We start from the raw sequence: 20,395 nt of genomic DNA on the forward strand, positions 1-20,395 counted from the left end.
TATAGGTTTTGATATGTTGTGTTTCCCTTTTTTTTTTTTTTTTTGAGAAATTTTTTGATTTCCTTATTAATGTCTTCATTAACCCAATAGTCATTTAGGAGCATGTCGTTCAGTTTCCACATATTTGTACAGTTTCCAAAGCTTTTCTTGTTACTGATATCCAGTTTTAATTATTGTGGTCTGCGAAGATACTTGATATGATTTTGATTTTTTAAAGTTAGTTGAGACTTGTTTTGTGGTCCAACATAGGGTCTGTCCTGGATAATGTTCCATGTGCTTATGAGAAGAATGTGTATTCTGCAGCTGTTGGATGGAATGTTCTTTAAATGCCTATTAGGTCCATTTGTTTTAAAATTCAGTTTAAATCCAATTTTTTTGTTGTTGTTGTTGATTTTCTGTTTGGATGATATGTCTACTGGTGAGAGTGGGGTGTTGAAGTCCTCAACTGTTATTGTATTGGAGTCTATCTCCTCCTTTAGATCTAATAATATTTGCTTGTATATCTGGCTCTTTTGGTGTTGGGGGCATATAGATTTAGAACTGTAATATTCTCTTAAGAATTTCCTATGTGGCCAGTCCAGTGGTGATGAATACCCTCAGCTTTTGATTGTCCACGAAAGACTTTATTTCTGTTTATTTATGAAGGATAATTTTGCTAAGTATAGTATCCTTGGCTATCAGTTTCTTTCTTTCAGCACTTTGAATATATCATCCCATTCTCTCCTGACCTGTAAGGTTTCTGCTGAGAAATCCACTGTTAGTCTGATGGGGGTTGCCTTATATACGACTAGTTGCTTTTTTCTTTCTATTTTTAGAATTCTCTCCTTGTCTTTGACTTTTGACAGTTTGACTATAATGTGCCATGGAAAAGAACTTTTTGAATTGTATCTATTTGTTGATCTGTGTTAGTACGTTCTTGCATTGCTATAAAGAACTACCTGAGACTGGGTAATTTATAAAGAAAAGAGGATTAATTGGCTCATGGTTCTGCAGGCTGTACAGGAAGTGTGGTTTGGGAAGCCTCAGGAAACTTATAATTATGGCAAAAGGTAAATGGGAAGCTGAAATGTCCTACATGGCTGGAGCAGGAGGAAGAGAGAAAACGGGGGGGTGTTACACATTTTTAAACAAACAGGCCTCATGAGAACTTACTGTCATGAGAACTGCAAGGGGGAAATCTGCCCCCATGATCCAATCACCTCCCCCTCAGCCCCTTCTCCAACACTGAGGATAACAATTCAACATGAGATTTTGGCAGAGATAGAATTCCAAACCATATCAGGATCTCTGAGCTTTCTGCATCTGAATGTTTAAATCTCTTACTAGACTAGGGAAATTTTCACCTATCACTTTGCTAAATAGGTTTTCTATGCCTTTGGGCTGGGCTTCTCTTTGTTTTCTGGAACATCCAATATTAGAATATTTGCTCACTTTATAGTTTTCCATATGTCAGATAGGCTTTGTTTATTCTTCTTTTTTTCTTTTTGACTGAGTTGTTTAAAAAGACCAGTCTTCAACTTCTGAAATTTTTTCTTCTGCTTGATCTGGTGTATTGTTGAAGCTCTCAAATGGACTTTTTATTTCATTTATTGAATTATTCATTTCCAGGATTTCTGTTTGATTCTTCGGTTATGATGTCTGTCTCTTTGGTTATTCTCATTCATATCCTGAATTGTTTTTCGGTTTATTTGTATTGTTTATCTGTGTTCTCTTATATCTCACAGAATGTCTTTAATATCATTATTTTGAATTCTTTTTCTGCTAATTCATACATTTCTTTTTCATTTGAATCTGTTGCACAATTCTTGTGTCCCTTTGGAGGTGTGACATTTTCCTTGTTTTTTCACGTTTCTTGAGTCCTCATGTTGATATCCGCACATCTGACATAACAATCACTTCTTCCAATTTTGGGGACTGGTTTTTTGATGAGAAGACTTTTTCCTGAAGATACGTCTATGGTGGTGGCTGGGTGGGATACTTTAGCTATTCTTCTGGGTGCATGCAGTAGTTTAGTCTCTGCTTGGCTATGAACAGCATCAGTAGTGTTTGTGATTTCCTCAGCGGCTTGGCTGTGATTGTCAGTGGAGGCTGTGGTGAGGCTTTTCTGGGGTCAGAAATACCAGGTTAGCCAGATCTCAGGCCCCAGTGTTGGCAGCAGTGGGCCAAATGTGCCTGTCCTTAGTCCCCTGAGTAGCATATGCTGGCCCTGGTGTTACCATGTCCAGGCAGGCTGATTCTTGGGCCTCCAGACAGCTTGCTTGTGTGCTAGCAGTGGCAGCAGTAGGATGGATGCATGGATGGGTCGTTGGGCCACTGGGCAGTGTGTCTGACATGGATGATGGTAGTAGCAATGGTGGGACAGCCTTTGGGCTCTCAGAAAGCACTTACTAATGTTAGTGGTGGTTGTGACAGGCTGGGCAAGCCAGTCCCCAAGCTCCCAGGTGGCATATGCAAGTGGGCACTGGTGGTAGTGGCAGGCTGGGTGGGCCCATCCCTAGGTCCCTGGGAGGAGTGCATAGATGGCCGGCATTGGTAGACTGGGTGGGGGGGATCACCAGGCCCCCAGATGGTATGCTTGGGCACTGGGGGTGCAGTGCCAGGCCACACAGTATGCATGGACACAGGCTATGGTGAATAGTGTGGGGTAATTTATGATGGTGGGTGTGGAAAGCCTGTACTCAGGGTACATGCAAGTGCATGGTAACCCCTGCCTTATTGATGTGTCCAGCTGGTATTGCACTCCTGCAGCCCTTCTGGGTTGGTGGGGGTTGTGGGATTCAGTAGGGCTGAAGGGATGTGGAGATACAGGATCTGTTGGGACCCAGGGCAGGATGCAGACTTTTAGGGGCTGGGCTCTCAAAATGGCACCATGCTACAGCTGGCTGCTCAGGACTTGGTGGGTGTGTGGGACCCAGCGTGGGCTCTTTCTCTGGAGCAATGCCATTATGTAGCATCCTGGCAAATCCCTATGCAAGTCTCAGGGCCTGTGAAGGACAAGAGGCTCTCCCATGGCTAGGGTTTCAGGTCCATGCTGAGTCCATGGTGGAAATGTAGACAGCTGGGAATCTCTCATTTACCATTTCCCTGCACTGGGGAGTCTCTGTGAGCTCCCGACTGATTCCAACTGGGCCAGCTGCCTCCCTTCCCTCTCCTTCTGTGCCTCAGATATTTCCTGTCACTTCTCTGCTGAATTCCAGTGTCTCTCTTAGATGTTCCATTCAAAATGTTGTTACCTACTTACTCTTTTGGGTTCTTCTTTGTGGAAGAGGCAAGTGTCAGGTGCCTCTACTCAGCCATCTTGAGCCTGCCCACTTTTTATTGATCGATTATTAATGATTTTAACAACCCCCCCCAACCTATGAACCATGAACCCACTACCTGACAGAAACTAGAACATCATCAATAATTTACCATGGACTTCTTGGGGCAGCCACTGTTGGGATTGTGTGCCCCTTATTCTGTTACTTTCTAGAAAAAATGGAGTTGAGTCATATCTCTGTGTATTCCTGAAATGTGTGTTTTCTAACTTAGTGGTTCTGAGTGATATTAAAAGGGAATTATTCTGAGTAATTTTCTGAGACTTATGTCTCCCACTCTGTATAGAGTTGCCAAGGGTCCTCTGCATTTCTCATGGGTGTATTCTGTATCCAGCGTGGCTCCTTCCTGGGATTCTGCTGTTTCTACTTCAGGTTAAATGCTCTCCAGTAGATGGGCAGGCCTGTTGTTCCCAAGAGTCTGCTATTACAGATGGCGCTGATAAAAACATTTGCAAACCCATCCCACAATCTGTTTGTTAGTGTTCTGGGGGTAGGACTTCTCGGGGTGGGACTGCTAGGGCAAAGCGCACCCGGATTTTCATCCCAACAAGGTGCGCCACCTCCTGCAGGTGATCCATAAGCCGAGGAGGAGGATGGTGGGAATACTGGGACGGCTGTTTCCAGTAGCAATGGAGTGTGCCAGAACCCGATGTCATGGTCTCAGGTTTTCAACCTGGCAGCCTCAGTCCAGGCTCCAGGCTCCTTAGTCTATATTGCAGGCAAACAGCTAGCCTCTCTTTAACTGAAAGTACAGCCCTCCAAACCCTCACCCTTGCCCCCTTGTTGCTGAGGGGCAGAGGAGGCTCTGTGTTTGTAGCTTTGTGTTTTAGGGGAGAATGTCCAGTGCTTTATTTTTTTAAAAATTTATTTTTATTTATTTATTTATTTTGAGATGGAGTCCTGCTCTGTCGCAGGCTGGAGTGTAGTGGTGCAATCTCTCCTTACTGCAAACTCTGCCTCCCAGGTTCAAGTGATTCTCCTGCCTCAGTCTCCCAAGTAACTGGGACTACAGGTGCGTGCCACCATACCCAGCTGATTTTTGTATTTTTAGTAGAGACAGGGTTTCACCATGTTAGCCAAGGTCTCAATCTCTTGACCTTGTGATCCACCCACCTTGGCCTCCCAAAGTGCTGGGATTATAGTTTGATATTACATATATGCAATGCTGTTTAATGATGTCTCAGAAGCTCTTTTCATTTTTCTTAATTCTTTTTCTTCCTCTCCTTCATTTTGGATAATTTCTATTGATGTGCCTTCAAGATCATGGACTATTCTTCAATCTTATTCTACTTTTATGTCTATCATGTGGATTTTAAAATATCAGCTATTGTACTTTTTAGTTCTAGCATTCCCATTTAAAAAATAGTTTTGATTTCTGTACTGAGATTCTCTATCTTTGATCCTGTTTGAGTTAATTTTGTATATGGTGTGAGGTAAGGGTTAAAAATAATCTTTTGTGTGTGGATATCCTGTTTTCCCATTGCCATTTGTTAAAAGTCTGTCCTTCCCTCATTGAAAGGTCTTGACAGCCTTGTCAAAAATTATTTGACTGTAGTTGTGAGTTTATTTCTGGGCTCTCTATGCTATTCCATTAGTCTATATATTGGTCTTTATGCCAGTACCACAGCTTCGATTATTGTAGTGTTGTAGTAAGTTTTGAAATCAGAAAGTGTGACTCCTCCAGCTCTGTTCTTTTTTTATGATTGATTTGGCTATTTAGGGTCCCTTGAGATGCCACATAAATTTTAGGATGGGTTTTTCTATTTCTGCAATAAACATCCTTGGGATTTTGACAGGGATTGCATTGAATCTGTAGATTGCTTTGGTTAGTATGGACATATTAACAATTTCCAATTCATGAACATGGAATGTGTTTCCATTTATTTATGTTGCCTTCAATTTCTTTCAACAATGTTTTGTAGTTTTTGTTACACAATTATTTTACTTCTTTGGTTAACTCCTATTTTATTCTTTTTAATGTATTGTAAATGGAATTGTTATTGTACTTTCCTTTTGAGATTATGCTTGTTAGTTTATGGAAATAGAACTGATTTTTGTGTTTTGCTTTTGTATCCTGCTACTTTGCTGAATTCATTTATTACTTCTTATAGTTTTTTTGTGGAATATTTAGAGTTTTCTACATATAAAAATCATATCACAGAGTTAACTTTACTTCTTGCTTTCCAATTTGGATGCTTTTTGTTTGTTTGTTTCTTTCTTTTACAAAAATTTGCCTAGTTGTTCTTAGTAAAATTTCCAGTACTATGCTGGCTTTGTTCCCAATATTAGAGAAGAAGCTTTCAGTCTTTCACCATTGGGTATGAGGCTTGCTGTGGGTCTTTCATGTATGGCTTGTATTGTATTAAGGTAGTTTTCTTCTATTCTTAGTTTGTTGATTGTTGTCATCATGAAAGCATCTTGAATTTTGTGAAATGCCTTTTCTATATCAATTGAGATGATCACGTGGCTTTTTCCTTCGTTCTGTTATTATGGTGCCAAGTTCCAAGTGATCTGGTGTTGACATCTGTAGGCTCAGAGATTCTACTGTCCCTGCAGTACGGGGTGCACATGGCTTTCTGCTGAACATGCCCAGAAGTCATTCTGGCCCTTGGAACCTTCTATATTCAGCTCACACATATCCTGCTGTGGCTGTCCACGGGGCACTTCACTGGCCTGACATGCTTCCCTGGGAACACACTTGGACCAACTTGATTTCCTGAGAGCTGTGTCTCCATGCATGAGGGCCAGTGGTGTTGTTTCATCTTGGTTCTTAACTAGGAGGATTTCTCAAGACAAAGATCCATGGTCACCACTCACAAGTTCTCTGTGACCCACACCCTTTGTCCCCACTCATCCTATGGACAAGTGATTGCCGTGTTCTTTCTCCATCTGCTAACTCTCTCATCCAGCTCTAAGCTCTCAGGACATCCACAGAACAGCTGGAAACACTCTATTCTATCTCACATTGACTATGGAGCCTTCCTGAGCCATGGGAGGAGTGTAAACTTCTGTCTTTTAAGGACCATCATCACCCAGAGAGGAAAATCTGGAGATCTGAGTTTTTGGAATCTCACAAAAGTAACTCAGGTAAAAATTTTAAAGAACAAAGAAGAATCCAGATGCAGACAGTAAAACACTCTGGCTGGTTTCCAAGCATACCAAGAGCTCGAAGAAGGTACAATTAGTCATGAAACTAAGGGCCAAACAAAACCCAGAGACACCTACAACAGAAAATTAAGCTCCAGGAGACAGCACTGACGAAGAAAAACAAGGAAGGCAGGCGTGCTTCTGTGTTGTGGGGATGCCTGGGTCCAGGTATAAAGGCTGCCCAGGGAGGCCATCCCCAGACATCACTGTCTTCTGCCTCGACCTTATCCAGCCACACACCACCATGTGCCATACCAGCTGCTCCTCAGGCTGCCAGCCAACCTGCTGCGTGTCCAGCCCCTGCCAGGCATCCTGCTGCGTGCCTGTGGGCTGCCAGTCCTCCGTGTGTGTGCCCATGAGCTTCAAGCCAGCTGTGTGCGTGCCTGTGAGCTGCCAGTCTTCCGTGTGCGTGCCTGTGAGCTGCAGGCCCATCGTGTGTGTGGCCCCCTCCTGCCAGTCCTCCCTGTGCGTGCCTGTGAGCTGCAGGCCCGTTGTTTATGCGGCTCTCTCCTGCCAGTCCTCCGGGTGCTGCCAGCCCTCCTGCGCCAGCGTCCTCTGCAGACCCATCTCCTGCAGCATCCCTTCCTGCTGCTGACCATGAATCTCCAGACCCGCTGCTCCCAGTGCAGATGAGGCCACACCTGCACACTCCCCGGATGAGTCCTCAGTTGGTCTTCTGCACACGGGGCAGGTGAAAAGCATGCTCAGTGAACCCTCTGAATTCTGGATCGAGAATATGACAGAATGATCTGGAGCCCTTGTTGACCTTGCCCATCCCCCCAGGGAAGTCCAGGGTCCTAGAGTCATTCTCTGACCCCACGAGAGCCAAATAAACCAGCTTTCCCTATGCAGCTCTGCGTTTCTGGTCTTTCTTTTTTATTTCCATACTCCCCGCTGTCTATTCTGCTGATTACATAGAATTTGCTGCTAAACCCTCTTCAGTGATCCCTTCACACAGTCCTCATCCGAAGGTGGTGTCCCGGGTAGAGGGTGTGGCAAAAGATGCCTATGTGGTCTCGCCCAAGACTCCCAGGGCCCAGGTGCAGTGGCCACAGCAGTGACTTACCCTCCTGTGGCGGAGTGAGTGGTCTTCCCCACTGGCTGTCCACTCCTGCTCCAGGCCAGCACGCCCTCCACTGATGGCCAAAGCCTCAGAGCACCGAGGATCGGGTTTTCCCATGTGATTGGTGGACGTCCTGTTTCCCAGGTCGAGGAGGATCTTGGGTTTACAGAACTGGATTAGTTCTGCAGCACACACTCCCATCAGTGGTCCACAGAGGCTCAGTTCTTACTGATTGACTGATGACCAATTACTGAGAATCCTCATATAATAAACCCCCATGAACCCACTGCCTGACATAGAAATGAGAACATCATCAATAATTTACCATGGACTTCTTGGGGCAGCCACTATTGGGATTGTGTGCTCCTTATTCTGTTACTTTCTAGAAAAAATAGAGTTGAGTCATATCTCTGTGTATTCCTGAAATGTGTGTTTTCTAATTTAGTAATTTCTGATAATATGAAAAAGGAATTATTCTGAATGTAATCTGGAACTTGCTTTTCCCAGTCTGTGTTGTGCTGGTGGCGTTCTTCTGCATTTCCCCTGTCTGGGCTGCATTCTCCTTCTGGGGGGCTCTGCTGTGGCTGTCTCAGGTTAAACGTTCCCCAGTAGATGGGCCAGCCCTCTTGCCCCAGGAGTCTGCTATTCCAGATAGTATAGCCCAGAACTGTCCCCGAAGGGCATTCTCACTACTGGCTGTCTTAGATTCCAAGCTTTCTATTTGCCTTGGAGGCAGATGTTGAGTTTAGAGTTGAAAAACTTGTTTCATCATCTTTTAGGCAAGGCGATCAGGGACCTATTGTGTTGTTTAAATTGGGGGATTTTGGATAAAACTGAGCAAGAAATGGAACCAATCAATCCAGACATATAAATGCTTGCAGCTGAACACATTCAAACCCATGAACACATGCAATGTGTGCACTATACAACATGCACACACTTATGCACACACGTAAGCACTCTGGTCCCCCAGGCTGGGAGTTGGAGGTGAAACTGGAAATCAGAGCATGAGAGGAGGGAGGGCTGGTAACCAAAAAATGCTTCTGGAGGGAAGCATGGATGAGGCCTGGCTCAGCCCCCGCCCTCCAGAGCTGTGGGGCCCTCAGGGCCACTTGGAGCCCACGTTCTGTGCTGCTAGTGCTCCACATGGGACATGTGTTAGTGAGTCCAGGTTTTTGTGTGGACATATTTGTTTCTCTCTCTTGGGTGAACGTCTAGGAGTGGAATAGCTGGGTCATATGCTAAGTGTCTTGTTGCCAACACCGTCCTGTCCTGATAAATGCAGCTTTATAGCAGGTCTTGAAATCAGCTAGTGTGAGTTCTCCAATTTTGTTCTTCTTTTAAGAAGTTGTTTAGGCTACTCTAGTTTCTTTGTCTTTCCATACAGATATTTGAATAAGCTTATCAATATCTGCAGAATTTGTGTTGAGATTTTGATTGGGAGTGTATTGAAACTGTAGATCAGTTTGGGGGAGAGTTGACATATCCAGCCATCCATAACATGGTCCATTTATTTAGGTTTTCTCTGATTTTTCTCATCAATATTTTGTAGTTTTCACTGTATATATTTTATTTCCTCATAATTTACCCCTAAGTATTTTATAATGTTTAATGCTATTATGGTCCTATTTTTAAGTTTCAATTTCTGATTGTTGATTGCTAGTATATTAAAATAAATTGATTTTTGTATATTGGCATTTTTTCTTTGACTTTGTTAAATTCACTTACTAGTTCTTGTAGCTTTATTGTAGAATTTGGGGGATTTTCTAGGTAGACGATAATATAATATGTTAATAGAGACTGTGTTATTTCTTCTTTTCCAGCCTGCATGCTTTTTACTTCACTGTTTGGGAAGTCCAGTATGGTAATAAACAGCAGAGGCAAAAGCGAATGTTCTTGCTTTATTCTTGATTTTAAGGGAAAGCATACAGTCTTTCATCATTAAGTATGATATTAGCTATAGGTTTTCACAGATGTTCTTTAAAAGAAGTTGCTTTTAATTTCTAGTTTGCTAACAGTTTTTGTTCTGAATGGATGTTGAATTTTATCCAAAGCCGTTTCTGAATCTATTGAGATAATAATATGGTGCTTCCTCTTTAGTCTGTTGATATGGTGAATTATATAAGTTGATTTTTTAACACTGAACCAACCTTGCATTCTTGGGATAAATCCCACATGATCACGACCTTTTATCTCTTTTACGTATTTCTGGTTTGAATTTGCTAGTATTTCGTTGATAATTTTGGCATCTATATCCATAAGAGATATTATTAGTAGTATATAGTTTTCTTGTAATACTTCTGTTCAAATTTGATATCAAGATTATGCTGGCCCTATAAATTTAATTAGGAATGATTCCTTTCCTTCCATTTTCTGTAAGAGATCATGTAGAATTGGTTATATTTCTTCTTTAAATGTTTGGTAGAATTTTCCAGGGAAGTCATTTGCCTCTAGTTTTGTTCGTTGAAAGGTTTTAACTGAAAATTCAACTTCTTTAATAGATATGATACTATTCAGGCTACCTACTTCTCTGGAATAAGCTTTCATACTTTAAAAAAAAAGTGCCAATTTTATGTACATTATTAAATTTAGTGGTACGAAGTTGTTTACGTCGTTCCTCTATCATGCTTTTAATAACTCTAAGATTTGTAATGATGTCTCTTTTTCACTCCTAATATTGCTATTTTGTGTCTCTTCTTTCTTTTTATTATAATTTTCCTGATCGGTCTGGCTAGATGCTTATTCATTTCATTGTTCTTTTCAAAGAAGCAGCTTTTGGCTTCATTGAAATTTTTTCCATTTTCTACTTCATTATTTTTTTGCAGATTTTTAATTATTTATTTTGCTAATTTTGAATTTAATTTGCTTTCTTTTCTTTAAAGTGCAGACTTAGATAACTGATTTCAGGACTTTCTTCTTTGTGAATCTAAGCACTTACTGATATAATTTTATCCCTCTAAACACCATTTTAGCCATGTTCCATATATTTTGACATGTTTTCTTTTAATTTGTATTTAATTCAAAATATTTTCTAATTTCTCTTGTGATTCTTCTTTGAACCATGGGTTATCTAGAAGTGTGTTGGCTAGTTTACAGTTCTGCAGGGTGTTTCTAGTTATCATTTTGTTGTTAATGTCTAATTTAATTTCTTTGTGGTCAGAGAACATACATTGTGTTAGTTCAACTTTTTTTATATGGGTTGAAGTTTATTTTACGGCCAGAATATAGTCTTTTTGGTGAATGTTTCATGTGTTTGAAAAGAATATGTATCTGTTATTGTTGGGTGGAGTGTTCTATAAAAATCCATTAGGTCAAGTTGATTGATGGTGTTGTCCAGGCCTTCTGTATCCTTCCTGATTTTCTGTCTACTTGTTCTCTTGAAGCTGAAGTCTAGTGACCAATCTGATTTATTTGTTTCTCCTTTACCTTCTCAGTTTTTTTGTTGCGTGTGTTTTGAAAGTTGGCTGTTTGGTGCTTACACATTTAGAGTTGTTATGTTTCCATGGTGAATTGATGCTTTATCATTATGTAATATTCCTTTTTATCCCTGGTAATATTTCTTTTGTGAAGCTGACTTTGTTTGATATTAATATAACCATTCCAATTTTATTTGATTAATGTTTGTGTGGTATATTTTTCCATCTGCTTACTTTTAACCTATCTATGTTTTTATATTTAATGTGAGGTTTCTGGTAGATAGAATATAGTTGGATCCTGAATTATTTAATCTAATTAAAAATCTCTGTTTTTTAGTTTTGGTGTTTAGATGATTTGCATTTAATTTAATTTAATTTTTGATCTACTTAATGTAAAATATCACTTTACTATTTGTATTCTATTTGTTCCATCTGTTCCTTTTTATCTTTGCCCTCTTTCTATGCCACTTTTTGGATTAGCATTCTTAGTTTTTCCCTTTTATATCTACTTTTTGTATACATCTTGATAGAGTTTGGATTTGTGTCCCCGCCCAAATCTCATGTTGAATTGTAATTTCCATCGTTGAAGGTGGGATCTGGTGGGAGGTGATTGGATCATGGGGGTGGATTTCTCATGAATGGTTTAGCAGCATCCCCTTGGTGCTGTCCTTGAGACAGTGAGTGAGTTCTTGGGAGACCTCGTTGTTTAAAGGCGTGTGGCCCCTCCCCTGTCTTTCTCTCTTGCTCCTGCTCTGGCCACTGATGTGCCTGCTCTCCCTTCACCTTCCACCGTGCCTGTAAGTTTGCTCACAATTCTGCCTCCCCAGAAACTGAGCAGATGCCAGGATTATGCTTCCTGTGCAGCTTGCAGAACCGTGAGCCAATTAAACCTCCTTCCTTTATAAATTACTCAGTCTCAGGTATTTCCTTATAGCAAGGCGATAATAGCCTAATATGTCTTTTCAAACTTATTTGGCCTAAGATTTACAATATAAACCTTTACTGTAACAAAGTATGCCTCCGGGTGATATGATGCCACCTCATCTGTAAGTGGCAGGACTTTACGGCAGTGTACCTCCATGTCCTCTTTTATATTCCTTGTGTGATTGTTGCCATGTTTTACTTTTACTTATGTTAAAAATCCCACAATGCATTGTCACTATTTTTGCTCTGGACAGTCAATTAGTTATAATGCTTTTTATATTTATCTTCTTTTAAAATAATTTCTAGAGCTCTTCTTTTCTTTCTCTCTCTCTTTTCTTTCCCCCCAAGACAGAGTCTTGTTCTGTTGCCCAGGCTGGAGTGCAATGGTGCAATCTTGGCTCACTGCAACCTCCGCCTCCTGGGTTCAAGCAATTCTCCTGCCTTAGCCTCCCAAGTAGCTGGGATTACAAGAGCACGCCACCACGCCTGGCTAAGTTTTGTATTTTTAATAGAGACGGGGTTTCACCATGTTGGCCAGGCTGGCCTCAAACTCTTGACCTTACGTGATCCACCCACCTCGGCCTCCCAAAGTGTTGGGATTACAGACGTGAACCACCGCACCCAGCCAAGAGCTCTTCTTTTCTTTGTGTGAATCCAAGTTTCTATCTGCTATCATATTCCTTGGCTCGAAGAAATTTTTGAAGAATTTCTTATAGTGCATGTGTGCGGTTAATGAAGTCTTTCAGTTTTTGTTCATCTTTTAGTGTCATGGGGTCGACAGATTTTCTTTCAGTATTTTAAAGATGTACTTTGGGTCGTGTGATTTCTGATTAGAAGTCTGATGTAAACCTTACCTTTGTCGTTATGCTCGTAGTCTGCTTTTAAAATATGGATGCTTTCAAGATTTCCCTTTTTACCTTTGGTTTTTGTCAGTCACAGATTTAATGTGGCACGTCTAGTCATTTGTAGTGGGGATATAGTTGTGACACATCTAGTCATCTGTAGTGGGGATATAGTTACCCAATTTGGGGTTCTCTGAACTTTTTGGATATGGGGCTTTATGTATTTCATTATTTTTAGAATATTTCTCAGCTGTTACCTCTTTGAATATTTCTTCTGCCCTGCCCTCTCTTTCTTCTCTTTCAGAGACTCCAATTACATCCATAAATGAGGATTTGATATTGTCCCAGAGCTTTTTGATGTTTTTTTCTTGTCTTCCTCCACCCTCCTCTTTCTCTTTGTGTTTTAATTTGGTCAATTTATATTTACATGTCTTCAAATTCTAAGCTTCCACACCTGGTTGTATCAAGTATACTGATGAGCCCACTGAAGGAAGCCATCTTTGATATTGTATTTTGATTTTTACCATTTTACCATATCCACTTGACCCTTTCTTATAGTTTTCATCTGTCTCATGAAATTACCCATCTCTTCATATATGGTTTTAATGCTTTATCCTTGACCCTTTAATCTATTCATTACAGTTAAAGTTACAGCCTGATAGCTGTAAACCTGTGTCATTTTACTTTTTATTTTTAGAGATAGTGTCTTGCTCTTTTACCCAGGCTGGTGCAATCTCAGCTCACTGCAGCCTTGAACTACGAGGCTTAAACAACTCTCCAGCCTCAGCCTCCCAATGTGCTGGGGTTATAGGTGTGAACTGAGCCCAGTTCTTGGGTCACTTTTGAATCCAGTTTTGTTGATTTCTTTGCCGACAATGGCTTGGTTTTTCCTTGCTTTTTTGCATGTCTTATAATTTTTTATTGAATATCAGACATCAACATTTCCTTCTGGAAATGCATGTGTCTTTTTTTCTGTCAGGTCATTCGTGTGTAGGGGGAGGTGGATGAATCAATCTGGTCAGACATTGATGGTGGTTTGGGTTTTGTTGTTACCGTGGTTGCCTTCAGTGCACCAGTGGCTTGCGTTTAGGGTATATCAGTGCTTGCGCTTAAGATGAGGGGTGGGGAGGTCAGTGCATTTGCTCCACCCTCAGTTTTCACACGCCCCTGCATGCCTGACATTCAGAGGAGATCTCTACACACTTCTGCCTTTCCCCAGAGGCAGGCTGATGTTGATTTTTGAGCTGTGCCTGCTAGGCTGGAGCTGGAGACAGGAGGGCTCTCTGTCCTGGTCCAGTGTCAGTCTTAGGCAGGCCCTTTGCATGTGGGACTTGGAGAATAAGACTTTCTTGGACTTCCTGCTGCCCCTCCCCGGGACAGACGAACTCTGCTCTGTATTTGTGGTGGTTGTTGTTTGAAAGAGTTTCCTGCCCTCTTTGCCATAATAATCCTTTGAGGTATTGCATGGGATCTGGGGCCCAGGACTATTTCCCATCCCTCCTTCTGGGTAGAGGATTGTTTTCTTCTACCCTCCCCCTAACACTTTCCATCTGGAAGCTTCTCTCTGGTGGTCTTTATACCCGGGTCCCAGGCATCCGGGTAACATAAAAACACAACAGTTGTCTTCCTCATGGTGGTTTCCACCGTGCTTCCCAACATCTTACTATCCCAGTGTGAAGCTTGAGGACTGAGTGTGGGGACAGCACCTTCGGGCCACTCCCCCAACCAAGAACCCTCCACTTCAGCTCAGCCTTCAGGAAGGAGGCTCTCTGAAGAGGTGCTGCTGCCGTTAAAGTTGGTATGTACCTTCAAGGAAAGAACTTACAAAATACATGAGGATAAAAGAGAGAGACGAGGTGTAAAGGGACAGCTGATTTATTTGGCTCACATGGGTTTTAGTTTCCTGCCGGAGTGAGAGAAGGACTCTGGCAGCCAGGACTTCCTTGAGGAGGTTCCCAGGGTCACAGAAGGTCTGAAGCATGTTTCCATGTTCTCACCCCAAAGTTCAGAGGTTTCCTTGAGCATGCTTTTCATCTGCCCCATGTGTACAGTCTGGGGGTCCACCAGATGCTAGTTCATGGAGGGATACAGGTGCGTACCCCTGTATACCAGGAGCAGCTGGTCAGCAGCAGGAAGGGGCGCTGTAGGAGATGGGTCTGCAGAGGACGGTGGTGCAGGGGGGCTGGCAGCACCCAGAAGATTGGCAGGAGGGAGTCACATATATGATGGGCCTGCAGCTCACAGGCACACACACAGAGGGCTGGCAGGAGGGGGCCACACACACAATGCGTGTGCAGCTCACGGGCACGCACACGGGGGACTGGCAGCTCACCGGCACGTAGCAGGATGCCTGGCAGGGGCTGGGTATGCAGCAGGTTGGCTGGCAGCCTGGGGAGCAGCTGGTTTGGCACATGATGGCGTGTGGCTGGGCTGGTACTGGGGAGGAGGGTGGTGATGTCTGGAAGCCGCTTCTCTGGTGGTCTTTATACCTGGGTCCCGGGCATCTGGGTAACACAAAAACATGACTGTTGTCTTCCTCGTGGTTGCTGCCACTGTGTTTCCCAACATCTTATTTTGCCGCGTGTACTTTCCCGCGTTATGCTCTACCATAAATATCTTTGGCCTTGAGGTTAGTTTCTTCTGTAAACAGGATGTTCTGGTTTGACATTATGCAGGTTTTTTGTTGATTTTTTTCAGGCTACTGCTGTGCACATAGCACCACTGGCTCGACTCAAAGTACCAAATCCTGTTTGTTCACTTTTGTTTCATGCTATCAAGGAAGATGTTGAGGCAGTAATGTGTTTTGAGCTTTTATTTTGTAGAGTAAAACTTTAAAGCATAGGTTGGCACACTATGGTCTGGGAGCCAAATTTGGCCCACTGCCTGTTTTTCAAATGAACTTTTATTGGATCACAGCATGCCATTAGTTTATGTGTTGTCTGTGGCTTCTTTTGCACTGCATTGGTACAACTGAGTAGTTATGGAAGAGACAGTAACATGCAAAGCCTAAAATATTTGCCATCTGCCCTTTACAGAAAGTTAGCCAGCCCTGCCATAGAGTAATCTGTACAAGAAGTTATTTGTTCATTCAACAAATATATATTGTGTAGTAGCAGCAAAGAGGTCTTGGCTTCAAGAGCCTTCTAGCGGTGGGCAGTGAATAAATGAGTAAAGGAAGAAATGAATGCATGAAATAATTCCATACAGGGCTGAGTGCCGGGGAAAAATGGGTTCAGGAGATAGTAATGGGGGTGCCAGTGGGTGGTCTGGGGGGGCCTCTGTGAGGAGACAGTGTGGCCATGGAGAGAGGGAGGATGCTGCTGCAGAAACCGGTATGTCCAGGGAAGGCAGGAATCCTGCGCTCTGGGTATCGGGCCATGGGTGCAGGAAAACTGGTCAGATCATGAGGACTCAAGAACCAAGCATCAAAATCCCATGCTAGGGGGTCTGGGGTTTGGGGTTAGAAGTTGGATGGAAAAAGAATCAGTGAACCTGAAGACACACCAGTAGAAATTATCCTGTCTCGAAGAGGAGAAAGAATGAAGAAAAATGAAAAGACGTATGAGACAGTACTGAACTGTCTAACAAACTAGAAATTTCAACCTCAGAAAGAGAAGAGAGTGATGCTGAACCATAAATAAGTTTTGAAAAAAATAATGGCCCAAGGCACCAAATATAATTTAAAAAATAACAACTTACAGACCCAAGAATCTCAGAAACCTGTAGGAGGACCAATACAAAGAAAGCCATATCCAAGCATCAAATAGTAAAAGTGATGAAAACCAAAAATCAAAAAAATATTGAAGACAGTGAGAAGAAAAGGCACTTTTCATACAAGGTACAAGGTTCTTGAAAGGATGAGAAAATCCCTCACTTCTCAGCAAAAACAGTGGAGGCCAGAAGACAATGGAGCAACTTCTTTAAAATTCTGGGAGAAAATTTGCCAACCCAGAATTCTATACCTATGAAAAAAATCCTTCAAAACATGTTGAGGTAAAAACCTGTTCAGAAGAGCAAAAGCTGGGAGAAATCCTCCCCTGCAGATGCGCGCTGCAGGCAACGTGCACGGATGTGCTTTAGGTTGACTAGGACGAGGCCAGGTGGACCCTGACCTGCAGGAAGGAGTAGAGGGCATGGGGGAAGGTAAAGAACAGGTAAATATCAAAGATGCATCTTTGTTCTTCTGTAATCTACTTGTAAGACAACTAACCTTTAAAATGAGTTACTTGGTGACTAGGTCCCATAGGAACATGTGATCACCGTGGCTGCCCCAATTCTCTTGGTTTTTAAGTGTGATAATGAACTATAGCAGTGAAAGGAGTTGCTTGTGACAGGACTGAACTTGTGGCCTCACCCGGCTTGTCCCTAGGCCTTAAAGTCACTCCCACCACATGGCCACCGATCAGCTCTGGATCCGTAGACTTGTAAGTTCTGTCCACAGCTGTGAGACCCCACTTGGTCTTCAGCCTGTGAGGGGATTTCATTAACGTGGTGTCTGAGTTGTCCAAAGGCTCTGTGGCAGGAATCACCTGTATCCACCACCAGCAGGCACAGGAGGACCCACACAGGAGCAGAGGGTGCCCCTGGGAGCTGCCTGGGATGGAGGGAGTAGCTCTGCCCTGAGAGACGGCTCATCCCCTACTGTGTGACACCACCGTAGAATAAAGCGCTGTGGTCAATCCGTCAAGAGAACAGAGCTGGAGTGTGAGGAGGAACGTGCCATCCACAGTCCTGCCCGCTGCTTCCCAAGTGCGGGGGCATCCTGGAATTTCACCCCAGCTCCTCACTTTCCCCCACGCTGCCTCTGCAGTGGTGAGACTGATCAGACCCTCAGCGTGGGAGAGGAACCAGACAGGAGTAGCTCAGACCCCCTCCGTGATGGGTCCTCCTGGGCTCCGTCTGCAGAGGAGGTGGCCTGTGGCCACTAGTGCTTCTCGTGTGAAGTGGGCACTTCTGAGGTGTGGTGTCAGGAAGCCCACTGTGGTCACACGCCTGAGCCATGCTCTGCAGAGGCTGACGTGGCCGATGTTTTCATCCATCTTCTCCGTCCCAGCTGGTTCAGGACTTCAGGATGAGTCACGTATTGAACCCTGAGACCAATATAATTTGGCACAGTGGGAACGACCACGGATTCCAGAGTGAAACTAAGCAGTCCAGATGCCTGCGTCTCTGCAGTGGCGCGGACACGCACCCATCATGCAAATGATCTAGGACTTGCATGATCTGTAAAATGGGGTATCGGCCACCCCAAATGCTGGCAAAGATGAATGAGATAACCCCGTAAGATGCCAATCACAGCCTGGCACAGCGCTAGACCTCTGTGCATTATTGTTCCCCCAATAATCATCATTATTATTCCACAATATGGAGCCCAGTAGCTTGGCTCTCGTTACTCGGGAAGACCCTGATGATGACTGAACTTCTCAGTCGAAACGGGGCCCCTGGTGCAGTGAGTGTGACTGTGCTTTTGTGAGTTCCAGACAGTATTTACAACAGGGGGACCCTGGACATCCATGAGGTGGGCCCCTGGCCTCACTGACAGCCCTTCATCAGCTACCCTTGGCTCTGTTTCCAGGAAACACACAGTCTGCTGAATGATAGGGCTCCCCCAGCTGAAAGAGTTTCCTAAGCTAAGTAACCTCAACAGGAAAACACAGAAAGATCAACCGGAGAGGGCAGAGGAGGAGAAACCACCCACGAGGAAGATGCCAGGGGACTTGTTGCCAGGATGCCGGTGGCCTGGGTATAAAGGCCACCCAAGGAAGCAGGCTCCAGACCAGCCCTGTCCTCTGTGCCCCCCACCTGTCCACACCCCATCATGTGCCACACCAGCTGCTCTTCAGGCTGCCCGATGGCCTGCCCTGGCTCCCCATGCTGCGTCCCCAGCACCTGCTACCCACCCCAGGGCTGTGGGACCTCCTGCTGCTGCTCAGCCCCCTGTGTGATTCTGCTGTGCCGGCCCCTGTGTGGGGTGTCCACCTGCTGCCAGCTGGCCTGCTGTGTGCCCAGCCCCTGTCAGGTGGCCTGCTGTGTGTCTGTGAGCTGCAAGCCTGTTTTGTGTGTGGCCTCCTTCTGCCCAACCTCCGGGTGCTGCCAGCCCTCCTGCCCCACCCTGGTCTATAGACTGGTCACCTGCAGCACCCCCACCTGCTGCTGAGTGAGTGGCCTCCTAGGACCCTTGTAGGTGTGAGGTCAGAAGCCAGCAGGCTCTCTGAACTCCTGCCAGGCAGTCCCCACATCCTCTCACAGCAGACTTTCGTCACCTGACCAGACCACCTGCCTCCTTTGCAGCACGGTCACAGGATCCTGACCAGTGAGTCCATGCGCCTTTCTACAGTTTCCCCAGGTTCTCAGCCTGGGTCATCCACAGGGTCCTCTGCACTGTCTGACGCTGGGTCTCTTGCAAATATCTCATCAATACCAGGCGCTGAGTGCTCACCTGAGTCTGTGTGATGCCTTCTCCTCAGCATCTTTGTCACACTCCTTCCTCAGGAGGTTTCTTCCCCAGGATTCTGGAAAGTTCCTTCCCTGCAGAGAAGGCGCAGGTACCAGGTGACTGTTAGGCCTGGTGAGGAACCTCTCAACAGCACCCTCTTGGGCTAGAGGGCCGCGCTCCTGAGTTTGGCCTGATGCGAACCCCCAACCCCAGTCACATCAGGCTTCCTTTTGTCCCACTTTGTTCCTTAAATTTATGAGGTCAGTTCTTACTCTCTTCTGGGTGAGATTGAGGACAAATCACTAATTTTGTAGTTTGATCCATTTTAGGTAAAATAGGCCTTCTGCGTATTAGCTGGTATGTGCAACCTACTCTTGTCAAGAAATTAAAATATTAAACTGAATTTAAATCGATAGCTACTCCTTCATCCAACTGGATGGGAAAGAGGTTTGCGGTGTTGATAAACAACAAATCAAGCTTTTAAGGAATTAAAGTGAGCTTTACTCAGAAGTTTTACCGAGGACTATAGAAGAGTAAGGTTTCTAGCCCGGGGGCAGCTCTGTCAGAGGCTCGGCGCCCTGTTTCAGCTCACACCAGCCCGGGGCAGCTCTGTCAGAGGCGCCCTGTTTCAGCTCACAGTTCATATGCAGGTGGTGGGAGGTCAGCACGTGCAGATCACATCAAACTGGCTCAGAAGCTGCATCGAAGCAGAATCCCATCCAGGTTTGGGGGCAGGAGCACATCTGGTTGTAGACCGCGGAGGCGTCATCACTCGCCCTGTAAGACATTATCTTGTGTGCAGGAAAAGGCAAGGACTAGCATCGTTTATCTTTTAAAGAATGTGGTGACTCAGGCAAGAGACATCAGGGGCCATGTGCTCTGTCTTGTTTTGTCTCAAAACCATCTCTGGAGAGCTGAGATGTGAGACACTGGGGCTTTGTGAAGTTTTGCTGGCAAGAAAAGCCAGTACACAGGGCTTCTTACGTTTGCTACTTGGTCTCACGAATTCCCACTTTTGGTCATAAATCAACTGCCTGGTTGCATTTATAAGACCAGCGTTTATCATCCCATGTGGCTAGGAAGGTTCTTTCCTAGGAAGATCAATAGTCTACAGTTGTAGTTGTAAGGAATGAGCGCTGGGCCGAGCGTTTATTTTTGCATATTTATAGGAAAACACGCTTCAAATCGCATCTATTTTTAAATTAGCATGATCGGTGTTTTTTTCCTAATGTGATGTTTTCCTGCACCTA

General features: G+C 44.1%; 4 protein-coding genes across 5 annotated transcripts in view; 3 read left to right on the plus strand and 1 right to left on the minus strand.

The window, feature by feature from the left end:
* Nucleotides 1-20,395, plus strand: part of TSPEAR (thrombospondin-type laminin G domain and EAR repeats) — a 216,983-nt gene that overhangs the window by 36,010 nt on the left and 160,578 nt on the right. The gene's annotated exons all lie outside the window — the stretch shown is intronic.
* On the plus strand, nt 6,675-7,315 carry LOC105555528 (keratin-associated protein 12-1-like). Of its 2 annotated transcripts, none has more exons than XM_012002509.1 (2): nt 6,675-6,890; nt 6,951-7,315. In XM_012002509.1, the coding sequence occupies exons 1-2, from the start codon at nt 6,709-6,711 to the stop codon at nt 7,057-7,059; spliced, it is 291 nt and encodes a 96-aa protein (XP_011857899.1). In that variant the 5' UTR covers nt 6,675-6,708; the 3' UTR covers nt 7,060-7,315. The 2 variants fall into 2 exon arrangements, with proteins under 2 accessions (XP_011857899.1, XP_011857898.1); XM_012002508.1 differs by having other exon boundaries at nt 6,709-6,783; nt 6,832-7,059.
* LOC105555527 (keratin-associated protein 12-3) lies at nt 14,767-15,164 on the minus strand. Its single transcript, XM_012002507.1, has one exon. It carries the CDS (start codon nt 15,120-15,122, stop codon nt 14,832-14,834), a length of 291 nt encoding a protein of 96 aa, XP_011857897.1. The 5' UTR covers nt 15,123-15,164; the 3' UTR covers nt 14,767-14,831.
* LOC105555526 (keratin-associated protein 12-4) lies at nt 18,489-18,923 on the plus strand. Its single transcript, XM_012002506.1, has one exon. It carries the CDS (start codon nt 18,528-18,530, stop codon nt 18,864-18,866), a length of 339 nt encoding a protein of 112 aa, XP_011857896.1. The 5' UTR covers nt 18,489-18,527; the 3' UTR covers nt 18,867-18,923.

The sequence above is a fragment of the Mandrillus leucophaeus genome, unplaced genomic scaffold (assembly GCF_000951045.1).
Source record: "Mandrillus leucophaeus isolate KB7577 unplaced genomic scaffold, Mleu.le_1.0 Scaffold69, whole genome shotgun sequence".
In the NCBI taxonomy this organism is placed as follows: domain Eukaryota; kingdom Metazoa; phylum Chordata; class Mammalia; order Primates; family Cercopithecidae; genus Mandrillus; species Mandrillus leucophaeus.